At 48.8% G+C, this 27,978-nt stretch overlaps 1 protein-coding gene across 5 annotated transcripts in view; it reads left to right on the top strand.

Moving 5' to 3' along the window:
* Positions 1–531: 531 nt before the first annotated feature.
* The window catches only part of PER1 (period circadian regulator 1), a 38,912-nt gene continuing 11,465 nt past the window's right edge, over positions 532–27,978 (top strand). For 2 of the 5 annotated variants that reach the window (XM_086945953.1, XM_086945949.1), the window contains exons 1-15: positions 532–654; positions 14,193–14,588; positions 15,510–15,608; positions 15,709–15,863; positions 16,833–16,954; positions 17,511–17,712; positions 18,334–18,385; positions 23,561–23,703; positions 24,390–24,468; positions 25,328–25,434; positions 25,551–25,704; positions 26,710–26,818; positions 26,971–27,102; positions 27,227–27,335; positions 27,770–27,926. In XM_086945953.1, coding sequence (XP_086802079.1) covers positions 14,263–14,588; positions 15,510–15,608; positions 15,709–15,863; positions 16,833–16,954; positions 17,511–17,712; positions 18,334–18,385; positions 23,561–23,703; positions 24,390–24,468; positions 25,328–25,434; positions 25,551–25,704; positions 26,710–26,818; positions 26,971–27,102; positions 27,227–27,335; positions 27,770–27,926 — 1,946 coding nt within the window. In that variant the 5' untranslated portion in view covers positions 532–654; positions 14,193–14,262. Of the gene's footprint in view, positions 655–2,047; positions 2,065–14,036; positions 14,589–15,509; positions 15,609–15,708; positions 15,864–16,832; positions 16,955–17,510; positions 17,713–18,333; positions 18,386–23,560; positions 23,704–24,389; positions 24,469–25,327; positions 25,435–25,550; positions 25,705–26,709; positions 26,819–26,970; positions 27,103–27,226; positions 27,336–27,769; positions 27,927–27,978 lie in introns of those variants that run through there. The other 3 variants (XM_086945952.1, XM_086945950.1, XM_086945951.1) reach the window with 3 other exon arrangements.

The raw sequence follows: 27,978 nt of genomic DNA, 5'->3' as shown, positions 1-27,978 counted from the left end.
CACAAAAGTGACACAACGGCAGCGTAAAAGTGTCGCAAGGGACTTGTAAATCTGCCCCTTCGTTTTAGGGTGCATTTTCGATCAATAATCAGTCCTATAAACCTCCTGGACCTAACCCCCCTTCAGCTGAGGACCGAGTCATTCCTTTCTTGTAACTCAGTTTCCTTCGGGCTGTGCAGGTCTCTCTGCTTCGCTCGGCTCCGCTGGCACACGGCCAGACGCATGGCTTCGCCTGCTCCCACACTGCGCTTGTTGTTCTCCTGCAGCCGGGCGCTCATTGGCGGACCGGACTCCGGGCCCCGCCTCCCTGCTGCAGCTCCTCGTGGACCTGTGTCTGCTCCGAATGCCGAGCTCCGATTGGCCTTGCCCGCAGCCAATGAGCGCGCAGGCAGCCCCACACCCGGCCGCACCACGGTACACGTGCAGCAGGCTCCACCAGCCGGTGACATCACCTGCCCGTCTGGGCCAATGGCGGTGCGCGACAGCATCTTATGCAATGAGCCCGGCACATGTCTGCCACGACGGGCACCGCTGGCAAGAGAGGAGGCGCCCGAGCAGCAGAGTCTCATTCCGATCCTGGCGCTCCCTCTGACAAGACGTGCCAGGATTTACTGCGAGTGACTGCCAGAGGAGGCGAAGAATGCCAGTGGACAGGTAAGAGACTGCGCCCGCTCCCCTGTCCCGCTCCCGGTGGACTCTGCCACGGTGGGGCACAGCATCTACCTGGACAGGTGTTTGGGTGCCTCCGTGCACCCATTCCTGCTGCTGTGTCTGACCGCGCCCTCGCCGCCTCCCCCGGTTGTCACCAGTGTCGTTATGTTTGCATGTATATGTTGTACGCCGGTGGAAAGATAACTCAGTGGTATAATGCATGAACTGTAGAGACGAGTGTTACCGGAAAAATGACAGATTGGAGTCACGTCGGGTCCATGTAAACCTTAAAGTTTTTAAAGTCCATGCATTAAATGTCATGGAGCTCAAGTGCCATCAATGCATCTTATGTCCTTGCCTGTGGCGCAAACCACTGAATATTGCAACCGTAAGTCTAGGGTCCCCGCTGCTGGTGTCCTTTCACTGCTGCTTCGGCTGTGCTCTGCCTCTGGGCTAGACAGAGCCCGCAGCTCTTTGTGCCCAGTGGACTGGCAGACATTGGACCGTCTCCAGTGGTTGACAGGTTGTATGTGTTGAGCAGTGCTGCCCATGCCAGCTGCCTGCTTCCCCCATCGCTTTGCTCTTCCTCCTCCTTTAGGATTGTATAGCGCTGCTTTGCGGGGAGTATCACTTCATGGCGCTTCAAGCTTTAAGGGTTGGTTGCTGAGCGAAGTCTGAAAAGTCGAATTTTTATATTTTTTCTTGCACAGCTGGTACTTGGTCTCTGTGAAGTCGGCGGCATTGGGCGTTCATGCCTCTGTGTGTCTGGCATTGTTATTGAACAAAGTATTCTAGAGTTACCTGCTTGGGCGTCTGTGTTATTTGCATGCGTGCCATTGGGAGGCTGCAGACCACCAGAGGCAGATGCACAACTGCCTGCCGCTGTACAGGTGGGGTGGCATGGATTGAGGGGCCGAACCAGATGCTCCGCAGAGGGTAGACGCAAGGTACTGGGCACGCTGGATGTTGCATTTGATGCTAAGGTTGCACATCATGCATCTGCTTGGAAATATTAGGGGATGGGGAAAGGGGGGTGGGGGGGGGAGGGGGTGCTGTACAGCCTGGTGCCAAATAGGGGTTTGCAGAGGAGGTGGCTATGTAAGTGTGTGATAAACGGGGTTGGGTGTCGTGTGGGACTGCCTGCACAGCAGGCGCGTGCAGCATGCGGGGCTGCACATGATTACACACCAGAGGGGAGGGGCTGCATGATACTGGGCTGCGCTGGAAGGAGGGGGCACTGTTCACTTAGCTTTGTGCTAAGGTGCGCTGCCCCATAGTGGGCTGTGCATGCAGGGGCTCCCCAGCAGGAGGTCTGCACATGAGGCAGGTGCAGGGAGATGGACGCACTGGGGACGGCAGGGGCAATACAGGAGAGGCGTTCACCCCGCTCGGCGCCTTTCAAATTCCATTCCTGTGAGTTCCAGTGATGCAGCCGCTTCCAAGTGACTCTTCTGTTTATCCACCGCCCCCTCGCTTCTGTCCAGGCCCTCTGCCTCTTCCTTTCCATGTCTTATTATGGTATTATCCTTGTACCTGTGTATGGTACCATTTTGTAACTTGCACACGTCACTTTTCTCTTGTAACACACTGTTTGCTACCTCTCACATTTCGTTTGCTTTAGATACTTGCACAGGTGCCACCATTGCCTACGTAACGTTTGTTCTTGTGCTGGAGTGTTTGCCATTTATTGCAGTATTATACCTCTACTTGTACGTTGTATGCTTTTGTAACCTGCACACATATCACTTCCCCCCTGTAATGTACCGATTGCTACCTCATGTATTTTGGTTGCTCACTATTGTCACTTTTGATTCATGTAACTTAACGTTTGCTTTTGTAATTTGTCCACTTGTAATTTTCTCCTCATGTATCATTGCTGTTCCTATTGTGAAGCGCTCTGACACCTTCGGGTAAAGTCCGCGCTATATAAAATCGCATACATAAAATAATAAAATAAATAACCCCCCCCCCCCCCCCCCCTTCTCCATCTGTTACCTTCCCCTCCTCTCTGCTTTGTGAATGGGCAACCATCTTCTTTCAGCATAGAAAAATGGAGAGGGGGGGGAAACATCCTCGGATAATGCCCGCACCCCTGGACCAGCCCTTTTCCTGAAAAACCGTCTCCTATAACGCCGTCTCTTCCGGATAATGGCATTCTCTTTAGAAGACAGTGCCTCTTACCCGATAGCGCCCCCACCCGCAGAGCTGCCGCACCGACTGCGAGATTTGTCAGTGTCGGAAGTAAACAGATGCCCGAATAGACGTAGATTAGACGGTCGATCGTAGACAGATAGCAGATTAGACAGTCGATCGTAGACAGATGCCAGACAGATGCCAGATTAGACTGTCTGTCATAGACAGATGCCAGATTAGACCGTCTGTCGTAGACAGATGCTAGATTAGACTGTCGTAGACAGATGCCTGGTTAGACGGTCTGTCGATGCTCGGTGTTCTAAAGGGGTAGTAGTAGTTCTTCGCCATCTTCTGATACTGCCCCCCCCCCCCCCCCACCACGCGTGACGCTCCCCTCTATCTGTAGGATTCTCCCAGCTCCTGATAATGCCCTGCACTTGATAATGCCCGCACCTGTAGACCTGCCTTCTGTGATGCCACCGCCTGTAGAGCGGCTCCTTCCTCGGCGATGTACCCATCTCCATTCTGCCCACCTGTTGGGCTGCATAGACACGTTTGCAGCTCGTGGCGGGATCGGTGCTGTGTTGTGATATTTGTGAAGTTTGGGTGTATTTTCTCCCTCTTCTGACTTCTTTCCTCATACCGCACTATGACCAGAAGCAAGAGAGCCAAGAAATTAACAGGGAGAGCCGAGCATGAACCCAGCCAATGGTCTGGCTTGGCTCTCAGAGCCGGTGCACGAGCCGAGCCCTGAAAATACGTCATGTTAAAAAGGATGAAGTCGCTTCAAAATGTTAAAAAATTGTATGCTTTAACACGCGGATGCGTTTGAGTGCATACTATTTACTTGCATTGATAATACTTTTAATTTTTTTTATTAATTAGTTTTTAAACATGAATGTGGGTGTTATGCACATTGTGATGACAGCGGTGAATTGTGGGTGCATGTGGTGGTAGGTAGTGAAGCAGAGTGGGTGCATTTCCACGTGATGCTGTATTGCCTCATACCCCAGTGGGGATGTAATTTAATGTAAATAGGTACTTATAAAGCGCGCGGCTCCTCCACAGAGTGGATGGAACAAGGTGTGAGCAGGGGCGGCTCAAGGCTCATGGCCCTGGGCAAGGAGCGTAGGTAGGGGGCCCCAGAAGAGGGGGTCCAGGCAGGCGGAGCGCGGGGGCCAGTGAAGAGGGGGGGGGGGGGGGGGTCAGGGTGTTTGGAAGTGGAATAGAGCCGGAGGCCGCCAAATCCCTGCCAGGGGCTGCTACACAAATATGTATCCATCCTCAAAGGATTATTATATTAAGGATATGTATTGGCGTGGTGGCCCCTGGGGTTTGGTGGCCCTGTGCAGGTGCACAGCTTGCACATGCCTAAGGCCGCCCCTGGTGTGAGATTGGCTCATGGTGGCGCTCTCCTAGTGTTGGAGGGGGTCAGTGTCTTCTGGTGGCAGTGATGGAGCTTGGGTTTGTGTGCACATGGTGGTGGTGGTAGTGGTGAAGAGCGGGCGTAGTTGCAGCTATCATCATGGTCTCATACCGCAGTCTGAATGGCGCGCAGTGCGTGATTGGCTGATGGTGGTGCCATTCACCTAGTGATGCAATCAGTGTCATGTGGTGGAATTGGCCCATCTGATAGCCCTGTGAACTCATAGTATCATTGGTGGACTCTGACAGATTTGCTCTGATTGGTGGTGCGACCGGCCTGCTGGTGTCTGGATTAAACTAATATACAGTGTAGTCCTGGGCCACAGCTGGATCAATGCAATCACGTACGTCAACACGGACCTGTAAACAATATAGCATTGTGTACTGGTAGTGAACATTCATAGACTATCATGTTTATATGTGCATTTTGTATTTTGTCTTGCTATAAGTGGCAGGGTCTTGTAAAGGGGGAGGGGGGCGGGGTGGAGGTTGGGGATCGAGGTTGCTGAGTTCCCCCAGTGCTTATCTTCACGAAAACACGTGGGCGTAGACTGTGTGTTTTTCAGGTTCTTGGCACATAGGTGCTAAAAGCACTCTCGAGAGGCGCGTGCCTACCCCAAGCCTCGCTTCGCTTCTTGACTGAGTCGTGTCGGGTAATAGGAGCCGAAAATAGGCCCAGTTGCATGTTTTGAGACAGACATTATAAATAATCGGTGTCCATGTAAATATATATTTTTTTACATACAATAAAAAATTACAGAAATAATAAATAATCGGTGTAGCTTATTGTATTGTTATTCGCGCACATATATAGCACATGAAGCTTTTTTTTTTATCCTTGCGCACGTACAGCCAGGGGCCCTATTTATGTACATATATGGGAGGTAAATATTGTGGCTGTACATCGCGTAGGGCTGATTCTTTCACATGTGCAGCACACTTTTCATATCTTTGCATGTGTATAGCGCCTTGGGCTACTACACTTGAACATGGTTAGGACTGGCGAAAACAGTTTGTACACATATGTAGTACGAGGTTCCTATTGTTCGTATGTAGCGCATGGACTCCTTGTGCGCGCATAGCACATGGGTTAATATAGCTTTTTATTATTCAAGTATATAGCACAGAACTTCTATCATGGAAATATATATATATATATATATAGATAGATAGATAGATAGATAGATAGATAGATAGATAGATAGATATTGATATATATACATACAGACTATAGGAGTGAAAATGAATGCAGCCCAATAACACATCGTTTAACCCACGTGCCCTAATAAACACATTGACAGATGTGTTCCTGCAGTGCAGAATTCCTTGCTATTACCACAGTACAAAGTGAGTGACATGAGAAAATGTTCACCATCTCACAGATTGAGAATGTTAGATTGACTTGACAGAAGAAAGGAAAGTCATGTGGTGTAAACACGCATCTTTAGCACGGGCCCATGGAAATATGGGAGATATTTCTAAGGTCTTTGTTAAATATGGGTTTTATCATCATGATGCCAGCCTCCAAACCACTGTGCAGTTTACCTGTGTCTGGGCTCCTATGATTATGTGGCAACAAGTGAACACAGTGTGTGGCAGGATTATGTAATATATGTGTCAAAACAAATCGGGCATCTTTGTCTGGCACATTGTCGGGCAGTGTTATTTCGATCCATTTGAGCTGGAAACAACATCAACTCTTCAAATTATATTCGTGAAAGTTAAAAACGAATTCTATTCAGTTCCCTTTGTTAGTCGCAGCGGAAGAGAGCAGCCCCCCTGCCCCTTTCACAGAGAGAATGTATTTTGTGACAACACAAAGGATGTTTTCTTCTCCAGTTCTATGCTCTTACATAAGTAGTTCCTGTTAGACTGTAGACAGCCAAACCGGTGTAGTCTAGTATTTCACTTACTATTTTCAATGAACATCTCTTCGTTTGAAAAACCACACTTTTAAAGCAAAGTGCCCCATCAGCCTGGTGGTATTTGATGTCACTACAGTGTGTATGTGTGTATGTGCATGCCCGCACACAAATCAGCACTGTGTAATATGGCCCTATATTGCCACACAGGGGTTCTTGTGACATTTATAGATCACAAGACGGAAGACTAAGCCATTTATAAATAATATCACTTGAATTTAAACGGCGACGGGCGTATTTTGGCCTTCAAGTATTTTCTGCTTACAGTCGATCTTTCCTAAAGATGAAATATCTCATCAATATGCGCCCCTTCTCTCTGACATTCTTCTCACCCCCCTGGGGCTCCCCAGACCACCCCCTCACTGTCTGGTGCTGAATCCAACCTGGCGGGCTCAGGCTATTTTTAAGTATATTTCCACACCTCTCTTTGAAACCTCAGACAGAGTCTGATAAAAGGTGCCAGAGAGAAAACAAGCCTCAAGGGGAACCTTAAAGCTGAAGGTCACCGCCTGGAGGTGTCTGTGACCTTTCAGGTGCAGCTGACCATTGCAGGCGCAGTGGGAGATCCTGGTGGTGCGGGGGTTGTTCTCCACTTCTGGCTTCTGGGAGATTCTGCAAGCCAGGGGTGACTTGTGGCTGCAGGTCCTATCCCTCAGATGTCATGAAGTATCAATCTTTTCTCCCCTTTTCTTCTAGGGTTCAGGGTCTGCTGCTTTCTTGTGGCTTGAGCCCCCCTCTCAGGGCCTCTGCTGATATCAGGGCTCCTGACGCCTGTCTCTTACTCTCTCTCCTGTGGCCTGCTGGTCGAGGAAGATGGCTACTTGTCTCCCCCCCTTTTAGGCCAAGGCTGCGTCTACCTGTCACTTTCTCCCTGCGCTCTTACACCGACGCTCTCATGGTGACAGGATCGGCCTCTTTCTCCCTCCCAAGACTGATAACCTGCTGAGCTGAAGTATCCGACCAATTCTTTTCTCCAAGCCTAGAGCTGGAGGCCTGCTGAGAGGAGTGAGGTGTGTACCACCCGCTTCCACCCATTGCTCAGGGCCCCTTCTCTCTTATAACTGCCTACCTGTCTCTTCTCCCTGGGGTTCCCATGTGTCGTCTCAGGGAGAGGTGCGCCGTCTCTTCCATACTCTGTCTCTTCTCCCTCCCTGCTCCGGACAGTATCACCCTCACTCTGTGTCTCAGTGAGAGGGGGCTGTCTCTTCTCCCTCCCTGCCCCGGACAGCATCACCCTCACCCAGTGTCTCTGTGAGAGGGGGCTGTCTCTTCTCTCTCCCTGCCCCGGACAGTATCACCCTCACCCTATGTCTCAGTGAGAGGGGAGGAGCTGTCTCTTCTCCCTCCCTGCCCCGGACAGTATCACCCTCACCCAGTGTCTCTGTGAGAGGGGGCTGTCTCTTCTCCCTCCCTGCCCCGGACAGTATCACCCTCACCCTGTGTCTCTGTGAGAGGGGGCTGTCTCTTCTCCCTCCCTGCCCCGGACAGTATCACCCTCACCCTATGTCTCAGTGAGAGGGGAGGAGCTGTCTCTTCTCCCTCCCTGCCCCGGACAGTATCACCCTCACCCTGTGTCTCTGTGAGAGGGGAGGAGCTGTCTCTTCTCCCTCCCTGCCCCGGACAGCATCACCCTCACCCTGTGTCTGAGTGAGAGGGGGCTGTCTCTTCTCCTTCCCTGCCCCGGACAGTATCACCCTCACCCTGTGTCTCTGTGAGAGGGGAGGAGCTGTCTCTTCTCCGTCCCTGCCCCGGACAGCATCACCCTCACCCTGTGTCTCTGTGAGAGGGGACTGTCTCTTCTCTCTCCCTGCCCCGGACAGTATCACCCTCATCCTGTGTCTCAGTGAGAGGGGAGGAGCTGTCTCTTCTGCCTCCCTGCCCCGGACAGCATCACCCTCACCCTGTGTCTGAGTGAGAGGGGGTCTGACTGTCCGTCCTCCCAGGTCCGAGAGCTCTTAGACATCTTTTCTCTCAATGGTCCCCCGGGGGCGGGGCTGCCCTGTCAGCACAGGAGAGCTCCTAAGAGTGATTACTTCTCATTTCTCCCTGTGATTCATCTATACCTGAATGACGAGATGAACCGGCATTCACGGCGTTCTAAGCAGGGCTGTAATCAGGCCTGGCCCGCTGCCACGTCCTCTGCGTGGACAGGTGTGGCGCAGAGCCCGGGCATCACGTGTTCCAGGAGAGCAGGGGGGGGGGGGGGGGCGATGGGGTAGGAGCGAGAATGAGGGTGTGGGGGCACCGTCTATAGGTGCTGGAGGAGCCCTGAGTGTGTAATTGCGTGTGGAAACACCTGCTGTGGGACTTTATAGAAGCACAGAGTGTGTGATTGTGTGTAGGAACACCCACTGTGGGGCAGTATAGAAGCACAGAGTGTGTGATTGTGTGTAGGAACACCTGCTGTGGGACAGTACAGAAGCACAGAGTGTGTGATTGTGTGTAGGAACACATGCTGTGGGACGGCATAGAAGCACAGGGTGTGTGATTGTGTGTAGGAACACCTGCTGTGGGACAGTATAGAAGCACAGAGTGTGTGATTGTGTGTAGGAACACCTGCTGTGGGACAGTATAGAAGCACAGAATGTGTGATTGTGTACAAGAACACCTGCTGTGTGACATTATAGAAGCACAGAGTGTGTGATTGTGTGTAGGAACACATGCTGTGGGACAGCATAGAAGCACAGAGTGTGTGATTGTGTGTAGGAACACATGCTGTGGGACAGCATAGAAGCACAGGGTGTGTGATTGTGTGTAGGAACACCTGCTGTGGGACAGTATAGAAGCACAGAATGTGTGATTGTGTACAAGAACACCTGCTGTGTGACAGTATAGAAGCACAGAGTGTGTGATTGTGTGTAGGAACACATGCTGTGGGACAGTATAGAAGCACAGAGTGTGTGATTGTGTGTAGGAACACCTGCTGTGTGACAGTATAGAAGCACAGAGTGTGTGATTGTGTGTAGGAACACCTGCTGTGGGACAGTATAGAAGCACAGAATGTGTGATTGTGTACAAGAACACCTGCTGTGTGACAGTATAGAAGCAGAGTGTGTGATTGTGTGTAGGAACACATGCTGTGGGACAGTATAGAAGCACAGAGTGTGTGATTGTGTGTAGGAACACCTGCTGTGTGACAGTATAGAAGCACAGAGTGTGTGATTGTGTGTAGGAACACATGCTGTGGGACAGTATAGAGGCACAGAGTGTGTGATTGTGTGTAGGAACACATGCTGTGGGACAGTATAGAGGCACAGAGTGTGTGATTGTGTGTAGGAACACCTGCTGTGTGACAGTATAGAAGCACAGAGTGTGTGATTGTGTGTAGGAACACCTGCTGTGTGACAGTATAGAAGCACAGAGTGTGTGATTGTGTGTAGGAACACATGCTGTGGGACAGTATAGAGGCACAGAGTGTGTGATTGTGTGTAGGAACACATGCTGTGGGACAGTATAGAAGCACAGAGTGTGTGATTGTGTGTAGGAACACATGCTGTGGGACAGTATAGAAGCACAAAGTGTGTGATTGTGTGTAGAAACACCTGCTGTAGGGTGGTGTAGAAGCACCTGCTGTGGGATTCTGTGTGATTGCCTGCTGTGGGATGGTGTAGGATCATCTGGTCTGGGATGCGGGATGCTGTAGGCGCTCTGAGTATGGGATTGTGTTGGTGCACTGGTTGTGGCTTAGTGATGGTTAGGTACTGGTCTTCAGCTTGTGGGTTGGTGTTGGAACACATGCCGTGTGGGGTGTTGTAGGCAGACTGCTCACAGGATGACGTAAGTTTCAGCCATGATTCCTCTTGCTGCTGGTAGGTGCTCTCGTCATGAGCTCCCCTGCAGGTGGTCAGGGTAGGATATGGAGGCTAATATGATCTCTGGTCACCGGGATGACTCGCTGTGGCATCTGTGAGCTCCTCTCTAACCATCTAGGACATCCTATCACAGTTGCTTTTTCCTCCCCTGCTTGTAGTCAATATGGTTTATCGTGGCGGTTCTGAGGTCCTCATTGGAAACCAGGACGAAACTTTGTGGCTGGTATAACCTCTAGTGGCGGCCAGGATCGCTCATTGGCGGCTGGATGATCAAGGAGAGGATGCCACAAGGCTCGTTAGGCGCCGTATGAGCTTCTCCAGAGAGGCCATGGTGACACATTGCGGATGGAGTAACACCTACAAAATGCAGCCGGGGTGACTAACTTATGAGATCTTCTCAAGTGCTGGCCACAGTTCTTTTTTATGGCATTGAAGCTATAAGGAGTTTTTTTTGTCATTATTAGCTCCTCCTGTGGTAGATAGTGTGGCCTGCTCTGCCCTGGGTGAGCTCCTGTAGGGTTGTCCTATATGGCTCATAAGGGCTGCTCTGAGCTCGCCCAGTGGTGGCCAATGTGGCATATAGGACTGGTTCCTGGCTTTTGTTGGAAGCCAGGGGGTGCTGGCCTCTGGTGGTTGTCGGGGTGGCTCATTATGGCAGTATGAGTTCCTCCAGGGTTTGCCTGAGTGGCTTCTTATGACCTCTACAATTTCCAGCAGTGATGGCCTAGTTGGCCCATTGCTGCTGAGATGAACGCTAGTGAGGGCCTGGACGTCTTGCTGTGGTGGTTTGAGCTCAGTTCGATGGTGGGCAGGGTGGCACATCGTGTTCGGGACGAGGTATTCCATTAGAAGCCAGCTGGTTGGGTGTCCCTGAGGGAAATGAGGATACAGCCTGTTGGGAGGATCCAACATCTCCCTCATTTTCCCCAGAGTTGATATACCCAGACTTCCCCATGGTCCCTGGCACTCTCTGTTGGACATAGGATCGACAGAACGTGCCCTCTTAGGACAGCGCTTAATATACCATCGAGCCCCCTTCGACGAGAGTGCCAGCATGGGGCATGTTGAGAGCGTTATTAGCATGAGATTGGGACCCCCTCTATTTGTTACTTTAAGGTCAGGGAAAGAGGGGAAAAGTAAGACACTAACAGAATATGTTCCCCCTTGACCTCTCAGACTTTAGCGGTATATATCCAATACTTTGATTCTATTATTTTCATACATAAGGGCAGACAACAAAAAAGGAATTTTTTATAACTTTCTCATTTTATTATTTTTTTCTTTTTTAGTTATATTTCTTAGTACAAAAATTATTTCTCATTTGTCGTTTTGTCACATCAGTTAATATACTTTATCAAAAAAACACATAGTATAAAACACAACATTTTCTAATCTCATCAGTAAAAACACTATTTACTGCAGGGGAAAACGATATACAAGACAATCAACACTCTCACATGTACATACATCCCTTATTTAACATGCATACTACATTCATTCTAGATTCTGCGTCTGAGGGATCGCAGATGGAAATGCAAATTGGTACGCAAGGTCGACGCGTTTCGGCAGTGTGGACCGCCTTCCTCAGGACCTGTCTTGCAGAATACTCAAACACAAACAAAAGTTTTATGGCCCCTGCATGGTTGAAAATCTGTAACGATAAATGACATACATTGTTTTATTTATTCTAATACGTTCTACCTACTTCTCAGTTTGTATTGCCCTATGTATCCTTCTCTCAAAAATATTCTCTAATATTAACACTAGAGTTCTCAGGCTAATTTAACCCGAGGGAAACTCACTAGGTATGGGTTTTGTGTCACATATGAGAGTCGTGGGTTCGTGTTCCTACTGCTCAGTCCAGGTCCAACCACAAGAGAATCTAAGGAATTATAATATGCAAATGAATTATGTCTTTTTTGATTGTACATAGGGCAATACAAACTGAGAAGTAGGTAGAACGTATTAGAATAAATAAAACAATGTATGTCATTTATCGTTACAGATTTTCAACCATGCAGGGGCCATAAAACTTTTGTTTGTGTTTGAGTATTCTGCAAGACAGGTCCTGAGGAAGGCGGTCCACACTGCCGAAACGCGTCGACCTTGCGTACCAATTTGCATTTCCATCTGCGATCCCTCAGACGCAGAATCTAGAATGAATGTAGTATGCATGTTAAATAAGGGATGTATGTACATGTGAGAGTGTTGATTGTCTTGTATATCGTTTTCCCCTGCAGTAAATAGTGTTTTTACTGATGAGATTAGAAAATGTTGTGTTTTATACTATGTGTTTTTTTGATAAAGTATATTAACTGATGTGACAAAACGACAAATGAGAAATAATTTTTGTACTAAGAAATATAACTAAAAAAGAAAAAAATAATAAAATGAGAAAGTTATAAAAAATTCCTTTTTTGTTGTCTGCCCTTATGTATGAAAATAATAGAATCAAAGTATTGGATATATACCGCTAAAGTCTGAGAGGTCAAGGGGGAACATATTCTGTTAGCATGTTGAGAGCGTGTCTGCACGGCTCCCTGGTGGACTCCTAAGTGACGGCAGCTCTGCTTGGCCTTGTCCGCGGGTAGGAGCGTGCCAGCCCTACCTGTTCTCTTCATTAGCGATGGGCGACGGGGCGCCTCCTGCAGCCTTCAGTAAACAGGTTCATGGCTTGAGGAGCAGGCGTTCACATCTGTCAGGGGAGTTTCCTGGAAGGCGGCCTCTGGCTCTAAAGCTTGTCCCCAGGCCACCTGCTCCCTCCCAGACAGAATGGTTTAGTGCCTCCGTCCTCTTATCCTTCACCTTCTTCCATCTTGGCATCCATGCTTTTCTAGCTCTCTTCAGCGGGACCCATGGTTCGCAGCTCATCCTCTGGCGCCTTTCTTTCCTCCCTGGCATCCCTTGCATGTGTCCTTTAGCAGCTCCCCTCTTGGGATTTTGAAGTTCCCCAGCTCTTTCCATGACGTTAGTTCACTAGCTCCCGCCATGTCTTCTCTTGAGCACCAGCTCTCCCAAGCATTCATTGTTGAGTAGAAACCTTCATGGCTTCTCTTGCTCAACAGCTTTCTACCTGGTATCCTTTGTCCACTAGTCCCATCATAGCTTCTGTTGCCCACCATTTTTTCCCGCCATCCATGGACCACCAGCCACCTTCATAGCTTCTGTTGCCCAGAAGCTGTTCTACTAGCCCCATCATGACTAATGTTGTCCGCCAGTTTTTCCTGCCACCCATAGATCACCAGCCACCTTTATAGCTTCTGTTGCCCACTAGTTGTTTGACTAGCCACCTCCATGACCTTTTGTTGTCCATAAATCTACATTGTTTTGGCTGTTGTACAACGCTACATTGATTCTACTGTTGTACAGTGCTACATTGTTTCTGCTGTTGTACAGTGCTACATTGTTTCTGCACAGGGAGCCCAATACTTGGTGGGAGGGGGAGAACGATGGGATCACATACAGGGAAGAAGACCCAAGCCAATGGGGGAATCCCTGGAGACAGCTGCGGTCCATGCTGGTAGTGGCGGTGGGGCCGGCCAAGGGGGGAGTTCGAGGGACGATGCTGAGGGAAAAATATTTATTTATTTCATTTTCCCTGTGCACCGTCCCTCGAAATCCCCCCTTACCCAGCCTCACTGATGTTACCTGCACGGACCGCGGCTGCCTGGAGACGTGGATGCCCCTGGCCAGCCGGGCATTCACCATTCAAAGGTAATGTCAAGACTGCCACTAGCTTTCCGCGTGTGATTGTTATTGGTAGGACGTGCTCAAGCCCATGTAGTTACAGAACGGGTCCCCCTGTGTTTTGCTTGCCTCATGGTTGTATGTTGTGAAGCTGTCCTGGAGGTGGGCATTAGGTGGTGGGACCCCATGTGAAGCTCTCAGCATATGCCCCTGTTAATTAGCGATATGGATTAACTCTGCCCTGCTCCAGCCAAGTGCAATAGAAGCCATTTCTCTGCTATGGGTGGGGGTTTCCCTTTATCCCCTGTGTGCCAGGCCTGCGGCTTTGTTTCAGCTGGACATAAGTCTCATCTTTTGCTTTTTTTCTCCTTCCTTCCTTATCTCGCCCCTTTATTCAAAACTGCAGGTTGTTCTTTTGGTCTGCCTTGACTGGATGAGACCCACTGTCCCCATCTCTACGTTTCTCAGATTGGGGGAGCAGCAGGTTCTAGGGTGGGGTGGTCTGTCTTCTCTTTCCACCTGCTGATGACTCTTGCTTAAGCCGTATCGGTTCCTTTTCCAGGTGCGTTTCTTACAGTACCCATTTCTTCTGGAACAAGGATGCCATAGACTGGTACCGGCTCAAATAAGTTATGAGTACCAGCTGCGAGACGGGAAGCACCCTTGCTGAACGCGCGGGACATTTTGAAGTCACCAATGGTAGTACAGGCGCCACGAGTAGTGCACGCCGCCCAAGACCAACCCGGGAGGTGGTGGTGGAGCAGCAGAGCCAGTCCAATGATGACACTGATGCCAACAGCAATGGGTCGAGTGGCAACGAGTCCAACGGCCACGAGTCCAATGGCAACGAGTCCAACGGTGCGGAATCGCGGGGACGGGACTCCCGCTCCTCCCACAGTAGCACGAGTGGCAACGGCAAGGACTCAGCCCTCCTGGAGACGACCGAGAGCAATAAGAGGTAAGAAAACAGCAATGTATTAAAATTAGTAAGAGCTAATTCTACTGGTCACCTCTAATCCATGAGCCTTAGAACTTGGGGCCCGATGTAGGTAAATCTATATTTACCACTTCATAAATACCGAATCATACCGATTCGGTATTTTACAGATTCTGTAAATTTACCGATTCGGTAAATATACCGAATAGGTAAATACTGGCCCCCTACATCTCAAAGTGCCAAATACCGGTCGGAAACGGCCGATTTCGCCCGTTTCCGACCGGAATTTGCCACCTACATCGGGCCCCTAAGTGAGCAATTTAACATCCTGTCATTACCCGGCAATCTCTCAAACTGTGAAATGGCCTTTAGAATGGTAAGATTTGAGTGGGGGTCTGCACTTTGTGAGACAGAGGATGGGCTGTCATGCAATGACCTGCAAGTGCCTTAAATTACCCAAGAGTGGCCGAAGTTCCCATTGTGGCCGTGAGGGTCTGCGACTGGTAATGTCTGGACATGGAGATGGTGGTTGTCCGATGAGCTTCACTAAGAGGGGAAAGCATGGTTATGAAGCTGTGTAGAATTCCTGTAGGAGATAAGAAGAGCAACACTGTCCGAGGAGTAGTGCGCTTAACTCGGGTGCATGCATCTCATGTGTGGCAGAGAAGGGCACTGTACAGGGGGCTCCACTTGGCCGCTGCCTTTTCTTTTCAAATTCTCAATTGGCTGCACTTGAACTCTCCTCATTTTTCAATTTGCTCACATTTTTCTCTTTCGGCTTCCTGAGCATTCACTTCCCTTGTTTCCGCCTCTCCTCCCCTCCTCAGTTCTTCCAGGGATAAATTCTGTTTTCTTGAGTTGATTCTGTAAAGTCTACTTCTGTCTTTCCCGTGAGATCTCAGTCACTTTGCTGAAGTTTCTGACTCTTTTTTTTTTCTGCAGCACCAACTCTCAGAGTCCATCTCCTCCGAGCAGCTCCATTGCCTACAGCCTGCTGAGTGCCAGCTCGGAGCAGGACAACCCCTCCACCAGCGGTTGCAGGTATGTGCAAGACCCACCTTCTGCCCCAGCCATGATGGCAGTGCCCCTGGCACCACAGGCCTGACTGACTCTCTGTCTCCTTCTCTCTGTCCTCCTGCAGCAGCGATCAGTCTGCCCGTGAGAAGACCCAGAAGGAGCTGATGAAGGCCCTCAAGGAGCTCAAGATCCGGCTACCATCCGAGAAGCGTGGCAAGGGCAAGTCGGGCACGCTGGCCACCCTGCAGTATGCGCTGTCCTGTGTTAAGCAAGTCCGAGGTGAGTTTGAGTTCCTGCCTTGAGGCCCCTGGGATTTCACCCCCTCAAAATTCTTTATGAAGAGAGAATAAGAGCTTCTAAATATTGAATAACGAATAGCCGGTCATAAACAGACTTACGTGTCCCCCTCAACCAGGGCAGCCATATACTTTGTATCCGTCAGATTGCAGAACCTCAGTCTTGACACTTCACACTCCTTAATACTCTGGTACTTGGTGTCACATGCAGATTTTCCAGAGTACCTCAGTCCTCCCCCGCGCCTCAGTTTTGGCACTGTAAGGCTAGTGTGCCCTGGAGGCCCAATCATTTCAGAGCAGTGCACTGTCCTACAAGAACTAGAGATTTCGTAGGTGTGGTTGTATGATGTCAGTCTGAAAACACACCCACCAGAAACAAATTCAGTCATTTCCACCCCCAGATCAATTCTTGTGCCACCACCAGCTGACCATTCAACCTGGAAGCAGAGAGATTTGCTTTCTCCATCCTTGTAGATTGAGAGAACAGATTCTGGTTTCTGTTTAGGGTCGAGTGTGAGGTGTGTAGCAACTTTCGTCTGAAGAAGGCAGAAAATGAAGCGATAGTTTGGGCAGCCTCCTTTCCTATTCTGGGATTCGGAAAAGAAAGCATGTGATGACTCAGGGTTTCCATGGTCGCAGAGCTTCAGCTCAGCTTCCTACATTTAATACAAGTGTACCGAATATAATTCTACTTAATACATCACTGATTGGCAGAACTTTATGTACGAAACATAGCCACGGGTTAAGACTCACGCGTGCAGGGTGATATGATTTCATATTTTAAGCATCTGCCAGTGTTCATGTATCCCACCCTGCGGCACAACTTGCTGTTTAGGCACCGGGTTGAGTGAGCTGTATGTCTTTGCGGTGGGTGGAGTGGGTTTACCCCTTAATCCCAAGTCCAGTATGTAACTCTTTTTAAAAGAGCTGGACCTTGTTTTTCCCTGTACAGCCAACCAGGAGTACTACCAGCAGTGGACGGTGGACGACAGCCAGCCCTGCTGCCTGGACATGTCCAGCTACACCATTGAGGAACTGGAGAACATCACGTCCGAGTACACGCTCAAGAACCAGGTGAGCGCCCACTCCCTTCTGCTTCCTGGTGGAGTACTCCCACCGGCTATTTTATTCTTTGTGGGCGAGGGTGAATATTCCAGGCTGTCTTGCTTTTTATGTTGGTGTTAATAAGGTTTCGGGTGTTGTTGATGTTTGCTTAGGGCGTGGAAGGTGTCATGTCAATCCAGATTACTTGCATACTTGCAGTTTGTGGAGTGTTACAGTTTTGCTATGTGTGTGAAAACGGTCAATATTTCCATATTATAGCAAGTTGGTGCTAAAATGAATGGGCCATTTTAATGCCAGCTAATTTTAAAACCATATCCTTCTCAAATTCGAAGCTTGATGAATGTTGGCAATCTTTTTTTCCTTGTAACAAATTCAGAGATGCACAAGTGTTCTGATTTTGACATGATACAGATAGCTCAGCTGTCTCAGGTTGTAGGGCTAGAATTTTTGGAAGTTTGCAAGAAAAAAAAGTCTGTATTTTTAGATTCAGGGGCAAATCCTGGCTTCTAGATGATGTCAATGTACCTGAGTGAGTATGATAATGACGGTCCCTCTTTCTGCGTAGGACACATTTTCAGTGGCCGTTTCCTTCATCACGGGGAAGATTGTCTACATTTCAGACCAGGCAGATTTCATCCTGCGATGCAAGCGGGACGTCTTCAAGGGTGCCACCTTCGCGGAGTTCCTTGCGCCGCAGGATGTCAGTGTCTTCTATGGCTCGACAGCGCCTTTTCATCTGCCCTCCTGGAGTGCCTGCACGTCTGCCGGTAAGAACCAGCTCCTAGAGGACTGTACTGTACTCCGCAGCAGCGGACGGTGTGGTTCAGGACAGAACTAGGAAGTTGTGTTCTCACTATAGAAGGGAACATAGTCACCTGCCCCGTCAGAGGGAAGGGTAAATGAGGTCACAGTGCATCTCAAAACCCTAGGTGACATCATCAAATAAAGGAACATTCTAGAATGCCAATTGTTGGTGAATATTAGAGACGAAGAAGAGGCATTGTTTTTTCTCTACAATGGAGGTCCTCATTAGCAGGGACATGTAATAAAAAGTTAGCAAATGTTCAGAAATAGACTTGTATGTGATAAAAGGAGTAGAAGGGCCACACCTTCTGCCCATGTTATACCTGCTTGTGTTACGGCTTGCCCTATTCAGTTGCAGTCTCTGTACCATTTCCCTTAGAGTCGTCCTATTCTCCTCTGAATGGATGCAAAGGTGTCTGGCCTTCAGGGATACATTTCAGGGATAAATGAAATAAGGTCGGGGACAGTTGGAGACCTCGGCCTAAGTGGCGAAGTCTGGCAGTGTGTAATGAGGGGCCGGCCTGTTGTGAAAGCATTGTCTGGTAGCCACCTGAAGCTAACATGCTACTCTGTCTTCCCTGCAGATGCTGCTCCCATGGACTATACCCAAGAAAAATCCGTCTTCTGCCGGATCAGGTGAGTGTCTTCAGGAGGGAGGGGTCTCAAGATGGTAGACCTGAGGGTGGGGTGTAAGGGCCACGTTAGGCCCTGTGGCTTGGTTCCTCTGCTGAGGAAGGAATGAGGATTCTACCTCAAGCACAAGTCGGATCTCTGACTAACCAGCCATTGCGGGCAGCAAGACGCGTGTCCCCCAGGTGTGCAGCAAACACTGCCGATTGTACTGTAAAGTGTGTTCTGAATATCAATGTCCTAGTGACACACATATGAACCATACATCATCCCTACTTGTCTGTACCTGGGTGACACGTGTATGAACCTTGCATCATGTACTGCACAGCTGCGGCCGTCTGACACACATATGAACCATGTATTATGTCCTGCACATCTGTAATTAAGCTGCCTAAATAGGAACCATGCATCCTGTCCTACTTATCTCTGCCACATGTGAATGATAGATCATGTTCTACACATCAGTGCCCGGTTCATGCATGCACAAGGCGTGCATCGTGCCCTGCACATCTGTGCATGCATGGCACATATATATGAAACATGAATCATGTCTTGCTTGTCTGTGCCTGGTTGACACACATTGGAACCATGCACCATGTCTTGCACATCACGTTCTTCCTATCTGCTGAGGGGTGATTTGCTACTAAACACAGATTGTGTCAGTTGGACTCTCAGCTCCGACACCACTCTCTCACCTCCCTCCTTTCACTGTTTGTACCAGGAATATTTGGAAGACTTGAGCTGTGCTGCAAACAGGGTGATGAGAAATTTTGGGTTTTCAGCTCTGGTTGCTATCCCTCCGGCGAAGCGGCCCACCCCTAGTACCTTGCTTCTATTAGTAGGGAGAGAGGGATAGGCATGAACGCGTACACACACTGCAGTGGGAAACAACATAGACCGCTTGGTTGCGCTAACACATATTTATAGAACATACAAAGTAGAAGGCCTCCTGTTTCTTGTAATCCATTAAAAAAGTTATACATTATAGTATACAGTGTGTTTAAGAGGCTATTTCATAAAATGTCCGGCAAACAGAATAGACCAATCCTCTCCCTTGACGTGATGCAGGGAGAGTTAAAAACATTACTATATGAATCATGGCACCACATTCTCATTCCAAAATACCAGCTCTGCTCCTAAAAGTCAGTCCTCTTGGCTCATGGTGAACAGTTCAAAAAGGGTGTCGGGACAGTGACTTGCCCGTGGAATTCATCGTAGCTCGCACCCAGCTGAAAATGAAGCTAGCACAAGGACGTGCTGTACCCCCAGATCCATCCATGGTTGCCCTGCCTTTGTGAGACTGGCAGACCGCGACAAGCAGTCACATCATTTCAGTGGGTACTCTCCTGACTGCCCCTACCTGCCAGGAGCCAGTTACCACAGCTGCCACAGCACAGGAACATCCCTAGCAATGGTTGGCTCCTTTCCATATGACCCCTTGCTGGAAGGTCACCGCGCCTCAATACAATGCAGTCCCTATGATGAGCTGCAACAGGTCCAGTGGGATGATGGTAACAAGCCTTCTCCATGTACACTTGACACCTTTTCATTTTGGAAGTGCAGTCTGTGCCTCCATGCAGTTGCTTATGCTGGAGGACAACTCTCTCCCAGTGGCACTTTGCAATGATGTCTAATATCAGAACCAGGAGTAATCTTTTAAATAAAGTGTGAAAGCTGACACTGAGGGAGGAGGCCTTTTCTCCTCTGAAATTAGGGCTAAATCTCGCATCTTGGCTAAAGCTGAGCATGATGCAGTTAGACCTCCCTGATTTTAGCCGGTGATACTACTGCTCATAGGGCTAGTATTTGGTGCCCCCCCCCCCCCCCCCCCACACACACACACATTTCCGGTCTCCGCCTTGTGCCCTGCCTAGAGCAAAGCTTGCCATGCTGCCAGTCGTGGACAGCTGCAGCTTGGAAAGGAAACATGCCCATTTTTAGATGCCTATTCTTAGATGAGCCGTGCGCAAGCCGTATGGGGGCTTCCACCCTGCCTCCTCTCCTAGCCTTCACTGGGAGGCTTTCGAGCTAGGAGGTGGGGGACAAGACAGGAGCGTTGGCGCACAAGGGACAGGATAATTGTCCTCTTTATCCATGGAGTGGATGCGTCACATCACACGTATGATCAAGCCCTTTGTGCAGAATTGCAGAAAGGGTAATGGAGGGTTCCCCCTCCCATGCCGGATATAGAAGGCGGATTACATTCAGGGGTCTGTGCCACCCAGCTGTGTTGCTGACGCAGGCGCGGCGGGTGCTTTGACGTCCTGTGACTCTGAAGTGCCCCCGGGGTGTACTAGAGAGCAGCCTTCTCAGACATAGACAGTGCCTCCCAAGTTTTGCTTAAATTAGGTAGAATATGCAAGAATGGACCATGCTTCTTTCAAAGCCGTTCACTTTGTCCTAATAAGGTCCGTACCTTGGCCGTGGCGAATTGTTGCCTTCTTGCCTTTGTATCTTTGTATCTGTTAATGAGGAATGGGCGGGCTGTTTCCGTGAGCAACAGAAGGCTTGACCCTAAGCGTTCACACAAATCACAAGTGTAAGCACTACAAAAAAGACAACTTCTGAATGATGTTTGTCAGCCCTGGGGAAGCAGCCTTGAATTCTATCCTAGACAGCTGATAAGATGGAAGGATTTCATGTCATAGGATGAATACAGTCTTGGGTCAGTGTTCAGTATCCCATCAAAACAAGGTCTACAAATGCAGAAACACAAAACACACAAATAAAAATATAAAAAATAAAAATCAGTGGAACTGAAAGAAACAAAGACTCAATCACCAATTACCACTTCAAAAAATACAAACTGTGACATATCGATTGATAAATTACTTTAGGGCAGGATGGAAGCCTGCCTCAACTGTTCTTAAAATGATAAAAGTTTAAACACATAACGTACATCAAATATTGAGGTCAATACACAATAGTATCCACTAATTGTACATGACTATCCCCCAGATCTCCCTACTTCAGTCTCATTTTAGATGTTTTGGGGCTGACTCACAAAGGCCTGTAAGAGTTATACATAAGTACTCTTTAAAAAGTACTTCTACACATCTCTACGTGAATCGGTCCAAAAAAGTCCTTGTAGCCTTTTATGTCACGAGTCCAAACATCCACCGTACTCCAAATTCAGGTCTTTCTCATCTCAGTCCTTACTGGATGAGCTGCAATTTATGTGGCAAGGAAAGGATTCTACCATCGCTCCCAATAAAAAAATACCACCAAGATGGCCAACCAGCTCGTCCTGCCAGTACTATAACCAGAGGAAATAGTCATACTAAACTTTCTGTAAAGTACCTAGCAAAAATTCATATTCTATAACAAACCTTTCAAGTTCACTCTACCCCCATTCATGCAGGACTGCGACAAGGAACATCTGAACTAGTTAGCAGTAATGAAGATTACCGGCAATTGACCAAGGCATCAATTACCTCCTTAACCATCTTCCTGATCCCAGTTCTAACTGGGTGAGATAATACTCAACCAGAACAAAGAGGCAAAGATAAAACAACCAGATCTTGGGATGGATGGAAGTCATGTGGAACTTTGGTCACTAAAGAAGGCTTCAGTTTCAAGAAAACCTTGTCTGTAAAGAAACTAAGAAAAGAGTCAAGACAAAACAATGCCCCTCATTCCCCAATTCACCGACCTGAACAAGTGGTAGCCAGAAAAGGAACCTTATAGGAAAGAAACCTGAGATCTAATAATCCTTGCGGTTCAAAAGCCTGAATTGCAAAGATATCAACACTAAAGAAAGATCCCATGGTGGCACAGGGCAGTGAATCACTGGGCATCTCTGAAAATAAGCCCTTAACAATCTGAAGGCCAATGGAGCCAATTTTTCTACTTCTGGTTTCTTAAAGGTTCATATAACGACCCATTGACTCGGCAGTGTTGTAACTGTTCGTCAGAAGTAAACCCATCCCGGATGACGGATGACGTCAAGAATCCTCATTGGGTCACATGCACTGGTGGACAGAGACTTTCATGTATAGCAATATCTCTAGCTCCAAAGTGCAGAGAAGTCCAGCGGTGTCTTATTCCTGCAAGCCTAGCACAAGAAGAAGCAGCAGCCGCACCCTGGGAATCGCAGGATGCATCCGCTAACATTCTGTCGTCCTAGGGACTCGCTCTACCATTACTGAGGTCCCCTTCTCCGGGTCCATATTCCTGAGAATAAGCTGGGCCAATGCTTCTCAAACCTCCTTAGTGTAGTTTCATTATGAACATATAATGAAACACTTACATCTTGGCAGATACCATGTAGTAGAGACAACCAAAAAAGTTAACTTAGAATGTTCATTTTTGCCTGGTACGAGGTTTAATGTGACAACTTCCTCTGTTTATAGTAGTGGCAGGAATAGGAAGTCGGCTATCTTGGTGGTATTTTTTTATTAGTGGCTATGGTGGAAATCATTTCTTTCAACAAGATTGGCGTCTCACCCAGTAAGGACTGAGATGAGGAAAATCGAACAAGAAGATTGTTTGTGGCTGTGATGCAGCCAGTTCTGTATACTGCACATGCTAGCGTTGAGCAATCATGTTGATAATGCAGTTTCCTCTCCCTTGGTAGAACTTTGAATACATTCTCTACTATAGTCTACCGCATAGCCTGAGCCAAAAGATAGTAAAGTTAAAGGCTACTTGCATATCAGGAGAGGGAAAGTCAGTGCAGGAGGTGGGAAAACACAGCAGGCCTGCCGCAATGGTGGTTTCAGAGTCAGTGCCGGTGAACGAACACCTGAGCTGCTGGCAATGGCTGCATCAGTGTCTAACAATGCTTTGCACAATGCTTGGAAGCGGGCTGCCCTGTGCTTGGTGCTAAGGAGACTTCAGGCTTGGGAACTGCTGAGTGTAGGTGGGGTGTGTTTATCTTATTGCAGTTTGTAATGTCTGAGTTTCTATAGAGGTATCATACTAAAGTGAGCTTCCAAGGGCTGGGGGGGTTGGCGCCTCTGACCAGGTGTCTCTCCCACCAGCTCTGGTAGCAGCAGTAGTCATTGACGGGGTGCGGGCGGCAGGTGGGGCCACTGTGGGGTTGTCATCGGGCGGGTCAATGACTTGAGAACCAGTCCCGTGCCTCCCATGGTCTGAGCACCTCTGCTGTTCTACTGCTCCCCTGCTGGCAGCCCTGGTCTCCTGTGGCCTCTGGTCTTATTGCAGGTGTCTGTTTCACAGCGGAGGTCGGGGTCGCGAGCACGAACTGCGCTACTATCCCTTCCGCCTTACACCTTACCTCACGAAGGTGCGCGACTCGGACAACGCCGAGGGACAGCCGTGCTGCCTGCTCATTGCTGAGAGAGTCCATTCTGGCTATGAAGGTGAGTGCAGACGCACTAGCACCTTACATGATAGATAGGTCCAGTGGTGGGCACCTCTGAGGGGTTGGCAGAACAAGACTAGCACCTGGGAGGGGATAAAAGGGGCAGAGGGGCAGAGAGTGGTTGAAAATAGATGTTCAAGGACCAACCAAGTGTTCGATCATGCTGCATTTGGTTAGACTGAAGAATGGTTCAAGGATAGGGCAATAGACGACAGGTTGTGAAGTGAGTGTATCAGGCTAGATATAGACAGGAGTAGCTTTGGGATGTATCTGGTGCTTGTGTTTGATTCTGTAAAATCTGTTACCAGGCTGATATGTTACGTCGTGATAGATATCTGGTACTTGCATAAAGTATCGACTATTTCACTGCTTAGCACTTTTTGTCTGTCTGAATAGTAGTACTTTCACAGGTTCTTAGTAACATTTGGGTTACCTATAGGTTAGCCTAAGCTCTGATAGTGTTAGTCTGTGTAATCTGAGGGCTAGCTCTGCGGCACAGGGGTTTAGCTGATAGGGTCTGGGATAGCTAATGTATGCACTTGCTGTATCAGCAAAGTATTTTGTGTAATTGCAGAGTGCACTGACTTGTTGTCGTACCACCCACACACTGCCCAGAGCACCAATCAATGATGGATGTAGGGGTGCCATGTATGAGAGTGGAACTCATGTTCTCTTTCTTTGCAGCTCCCAGAATTCCAGCTGATAAAAGGATCTTTACCACCAGACACACCCCAAGTTGCATGTTCCAAGAGGTGGACGAGAGGTGAGTTTCATAAGTTATTGGCTGTACACGTGGTTTCAGCTGGGTGCAACCCCAAACGCTCCATGCACCGCGAGGCTTACTGCACATAGTGTGATGCGAAGCAGCTTCAGTACTATGGGATACAGAGGAGGGGTGTCTGTAGCAGTGCTGGGATACTACATGAGTTCATTTTGTGTATGGCAAACCTGGTGAGACAAGCGCTGAGTGCAATCAGGATTCACAGTGCAGGGAAAAGAAGAGTATGTTCCCTAGTTGTGCAGAGCGTAAGTGGTGGTCATTGCTAGAAATATCATCTTAGTTTGGTGGGCCCTTGGGTCTGTGGTGGGACAGTAGGCAGGTTCTGCCTAAAGTGGGTAGTCTGTAGGTGAGAGGTGGTTGCTCACCACGTCCCACGTATGTGTTGACAGGGGCATTCTACAGACAGGTGAGAGCCATTGGTGGGAGTGTCAGACTATATGAGGTGATGGGTGTTTGTAGTTTTGGGAGGATATAAGAAGTGAAACCTTTCATCAGAAGTACCGTCTATGGAGAATGTTGGGAAGCCTGGGAACATGACGCAGTCTTGTTGATGATATTTGAGAAGCTTGGGTGTAAGTAGGCAGTGATAAGAACAACAATAGAGTGATCTTGGTGTGGGGGCAGGGTGTCTAAACATAGAGGTGTCTTTTTGGTTTCTGTGCCAATTTTTTCATTTGTGTGGGATTACGCCATTGCACAGCCTGCATTTCTAGTGCACTTTGTGCTCTGGTTTGCGCCTTATGCAGGATTTGATAATGGGCCTGGTGCAAGGACGTACTGGGTGACCTGTTTCTGCTGGCTTTGTCATTTCTCACACGCATGGTGTCCTGTTGTCCTCTAGGGCTGTTCCTCTGCTTGGATACCTCCCACAGGACCTCATTGGCATGCCCGTACTTTTCTTCGTTCATCCAGAAGACCGACCACTCATGCTGGCCATTCACAAGAAAAGTAAGTCTGGTTCAAATGTTGGGGTGAGGCAATTTGAGTAAAGGTGGAGTGTTTAAAAGTAAGGAAAGGGACTCTTCTCCAGTTCTCTGACCTGTTACTTTCCTCTCCATGTGCAGTCTTGCAGTATGCAGGTCAGCCCTTTGACCACTCGCCTATCCGCTTCTGTGCCCGCAACGGCGAATACGTCACTATTGACACCAGCTGGTCCAGTTTCGTCAACCCATGGAGCCGCAAGGTGTCCTTCATCCTGGGTCGGCATAAAGTGCGCACGTGAGTAACCCTATAATCGTTCTTTTTTTGGAAGTTACGGGATGGGACAGAAAGTGGTAGGGGGCAGGAAAACTTTGATGGCATGGTCACAAAACTGGGACAGTCTCTTCAGATGTGAAGCAACATCACCTGAGGCGGCCTTCTCTCTGTTAGGTGTTGCCATCCCATTTAAAAATAAAGTCCCCACATGTTTTAGGTGGCCCGCAGTGTTGATTTACCTCTCCCTACTGAAGGTTGATCATTTCTGTATTTGAATGCCACTCCCATTCTGTTTAAGGTCATTCCCTTCTACTGAAGGTTGTTCTTGCTGCCCCTGTTTGGTGATGGTCTCCCCTCTTCATGCTGCATATGGCCCTTATCCCGGCCGTGGGTTCCCCCTCTCTTTAATGTGGGTATCCTGTATTCTATGGGTTGCTACTTTCGTCTGTGGGTTCCCATGATACTGTGGGTTGCTTCTCTCTTGTCAGTGGGTTGACCCCCTCCTGACTATGGGCTTTCCTTCTCTCTGCTGTAGGTTGCCCATCTTCCAGCCTGTTTGTTGCCCCTCTCCCACTTAAAGGTTGCCCCTCTCTTGCTTGAAAGTTGCCCGTCTTCCACTTGAAAGTTGCCCCTCTACCATTTGAAGGTTGCCCTGTATCTTCTGAAGGTCACCTCTCTCCAAACTAAATGTCACAACTCTGCATTTTGAGGCTCCTCTCCCTTTATGGCGAAGGTCGCCATCTCCCTTCCGAGGGTCTCACCTATATTCATGCTGATGGTCTTGATTCTCCATTCTTAGGGTTACTCTTTAACTTCTAAAGTCTCCCATCTCACTTTCTGAGGATCTTCTCCGTAGACTCTCTTCTAAGGGTTGTCCCCTGTCTACACTGATGTTCTTCCCTTTTCAAACTGAGTGTCTACTGTCCATTCTTAAAGTCACCCCCGTCAATGATAGAGGTGAGCCTTTTATAGTAAAGATAACTCAAACACTGACTGCCTTCCATGTCCTTCTTCTTCCTTTCACAGAGGCCCCCTCAATGAAGATGTCTTCACCGCGCCCAAGGGGTCCGAGATGAAGCCTCTGGACCCCGATGTCCAGGAGCTTTCGGAGCAAATTCACCGTATCCTGCTGCAGGTGAGTTCAGCTCTGGGTAACATGAGGGGGTGGAATTGGGCACCTTTCAGAGCGGTTCAACCCATCGCTCCTTCTAAGTGCCTCTCGCATGTCATAAATGTGAGGCTTGGCCTATGACCTGGCCCTGACAGCCTGTCCCTTGCTCTTTTCAGCCTGTGCACAGCACCAACACCATGGGCAACGGCAGTGGAGGCAGCAACGCGTCGCATGAGCATCATCGTAGCAACGCCTCCTCCAGCGATGGCAACGGGCTCCCCGTGGAGGATCTGAAGGCCCTCAAACCAGTAAGTCTGCAGCCAGTCACTGAATCCTTGTGCCCCCTGTCCATTTCTCAACTTGATGCCCCCTTGCTCAGTTTTCTGCGTGGCCTTCACGAATACTAACCTCGCTCTGCCCTCTTCTGTACAGATGGCCTTCCAGCAGTTCTACCAGGACGTGCACATGGTGAAACACCAGGGGCAACAGATCTTTATTGACTCCCGGCTGAACTTGGCTCCCCAGATCCCGCAAGTGCCAGGTAAGGCTCTATTATTTAATGCTGTACTTACTAAGAGTGAGCCTAAACTGAGGGTATTTCAATGCTGAACCTTCAATGGGACAGAGAAACATTTCACAGTCCCGTTGGAATAGAGGGGGCACCCTCACCCAACAAGTCATGTTCAAGGCAAAGTTGAGCAATGGGCTTGCAAGTGGCATCACTGAGCAAAGTTTATTTTATTTTGAGAAGTTTTTTCATTTTACACCTACTGTTAATATTTGGCTGTATGAAGCTGGTCTTTGCCACCTCTCAGTTTGCCCTCTTGAGTCTTGTAGTTCGTTGTCCAAGCCCGACCTGGCTTTAGGCCCCTGTGTGCTAGGGTTGTAGTAGTCCACCTGTCCTGCGACTGCTCCCGAGATGTGCATTTGACTTTTGCCAATGTGTGCAATGGAATCTCCTGTTTGTGTTTACAGTGTTGTCGCCACCGAAGCCTTTCATGTCCTATTCGATTCCAGGTCGGAAGGAGACTGCCGTTAGCCTTGGGAAAGCTGTGACCTCTGAGGAATCTCTAAGAAAGGAGCCTTCAAACTATTCCTATCAGCAGATCAACTGCTTGGACAGCATCATTCGGTGAGTTGCCCTTACGTGCATTGTGAGGGTAGAGTAGGGTATTGCGTGATAC

Source organism: Lissotriton vulgaris, chromosome 12 (assembly GCF_964263255.1).
Source record: "Lissotriton vulgaris chromosome 12, aLisVul1.2, whole genome shotgun sequence".
Classification (NCBI taxonomy): Eukaryota; Metazoa; Chordata; class Amphibia; order Caudata; family Salamandridae; genus Lissotriton; species Lissotriton vulgaris.
This window is presented reverse-complemented; position numbering and strand designations above follow the sequence as displayed.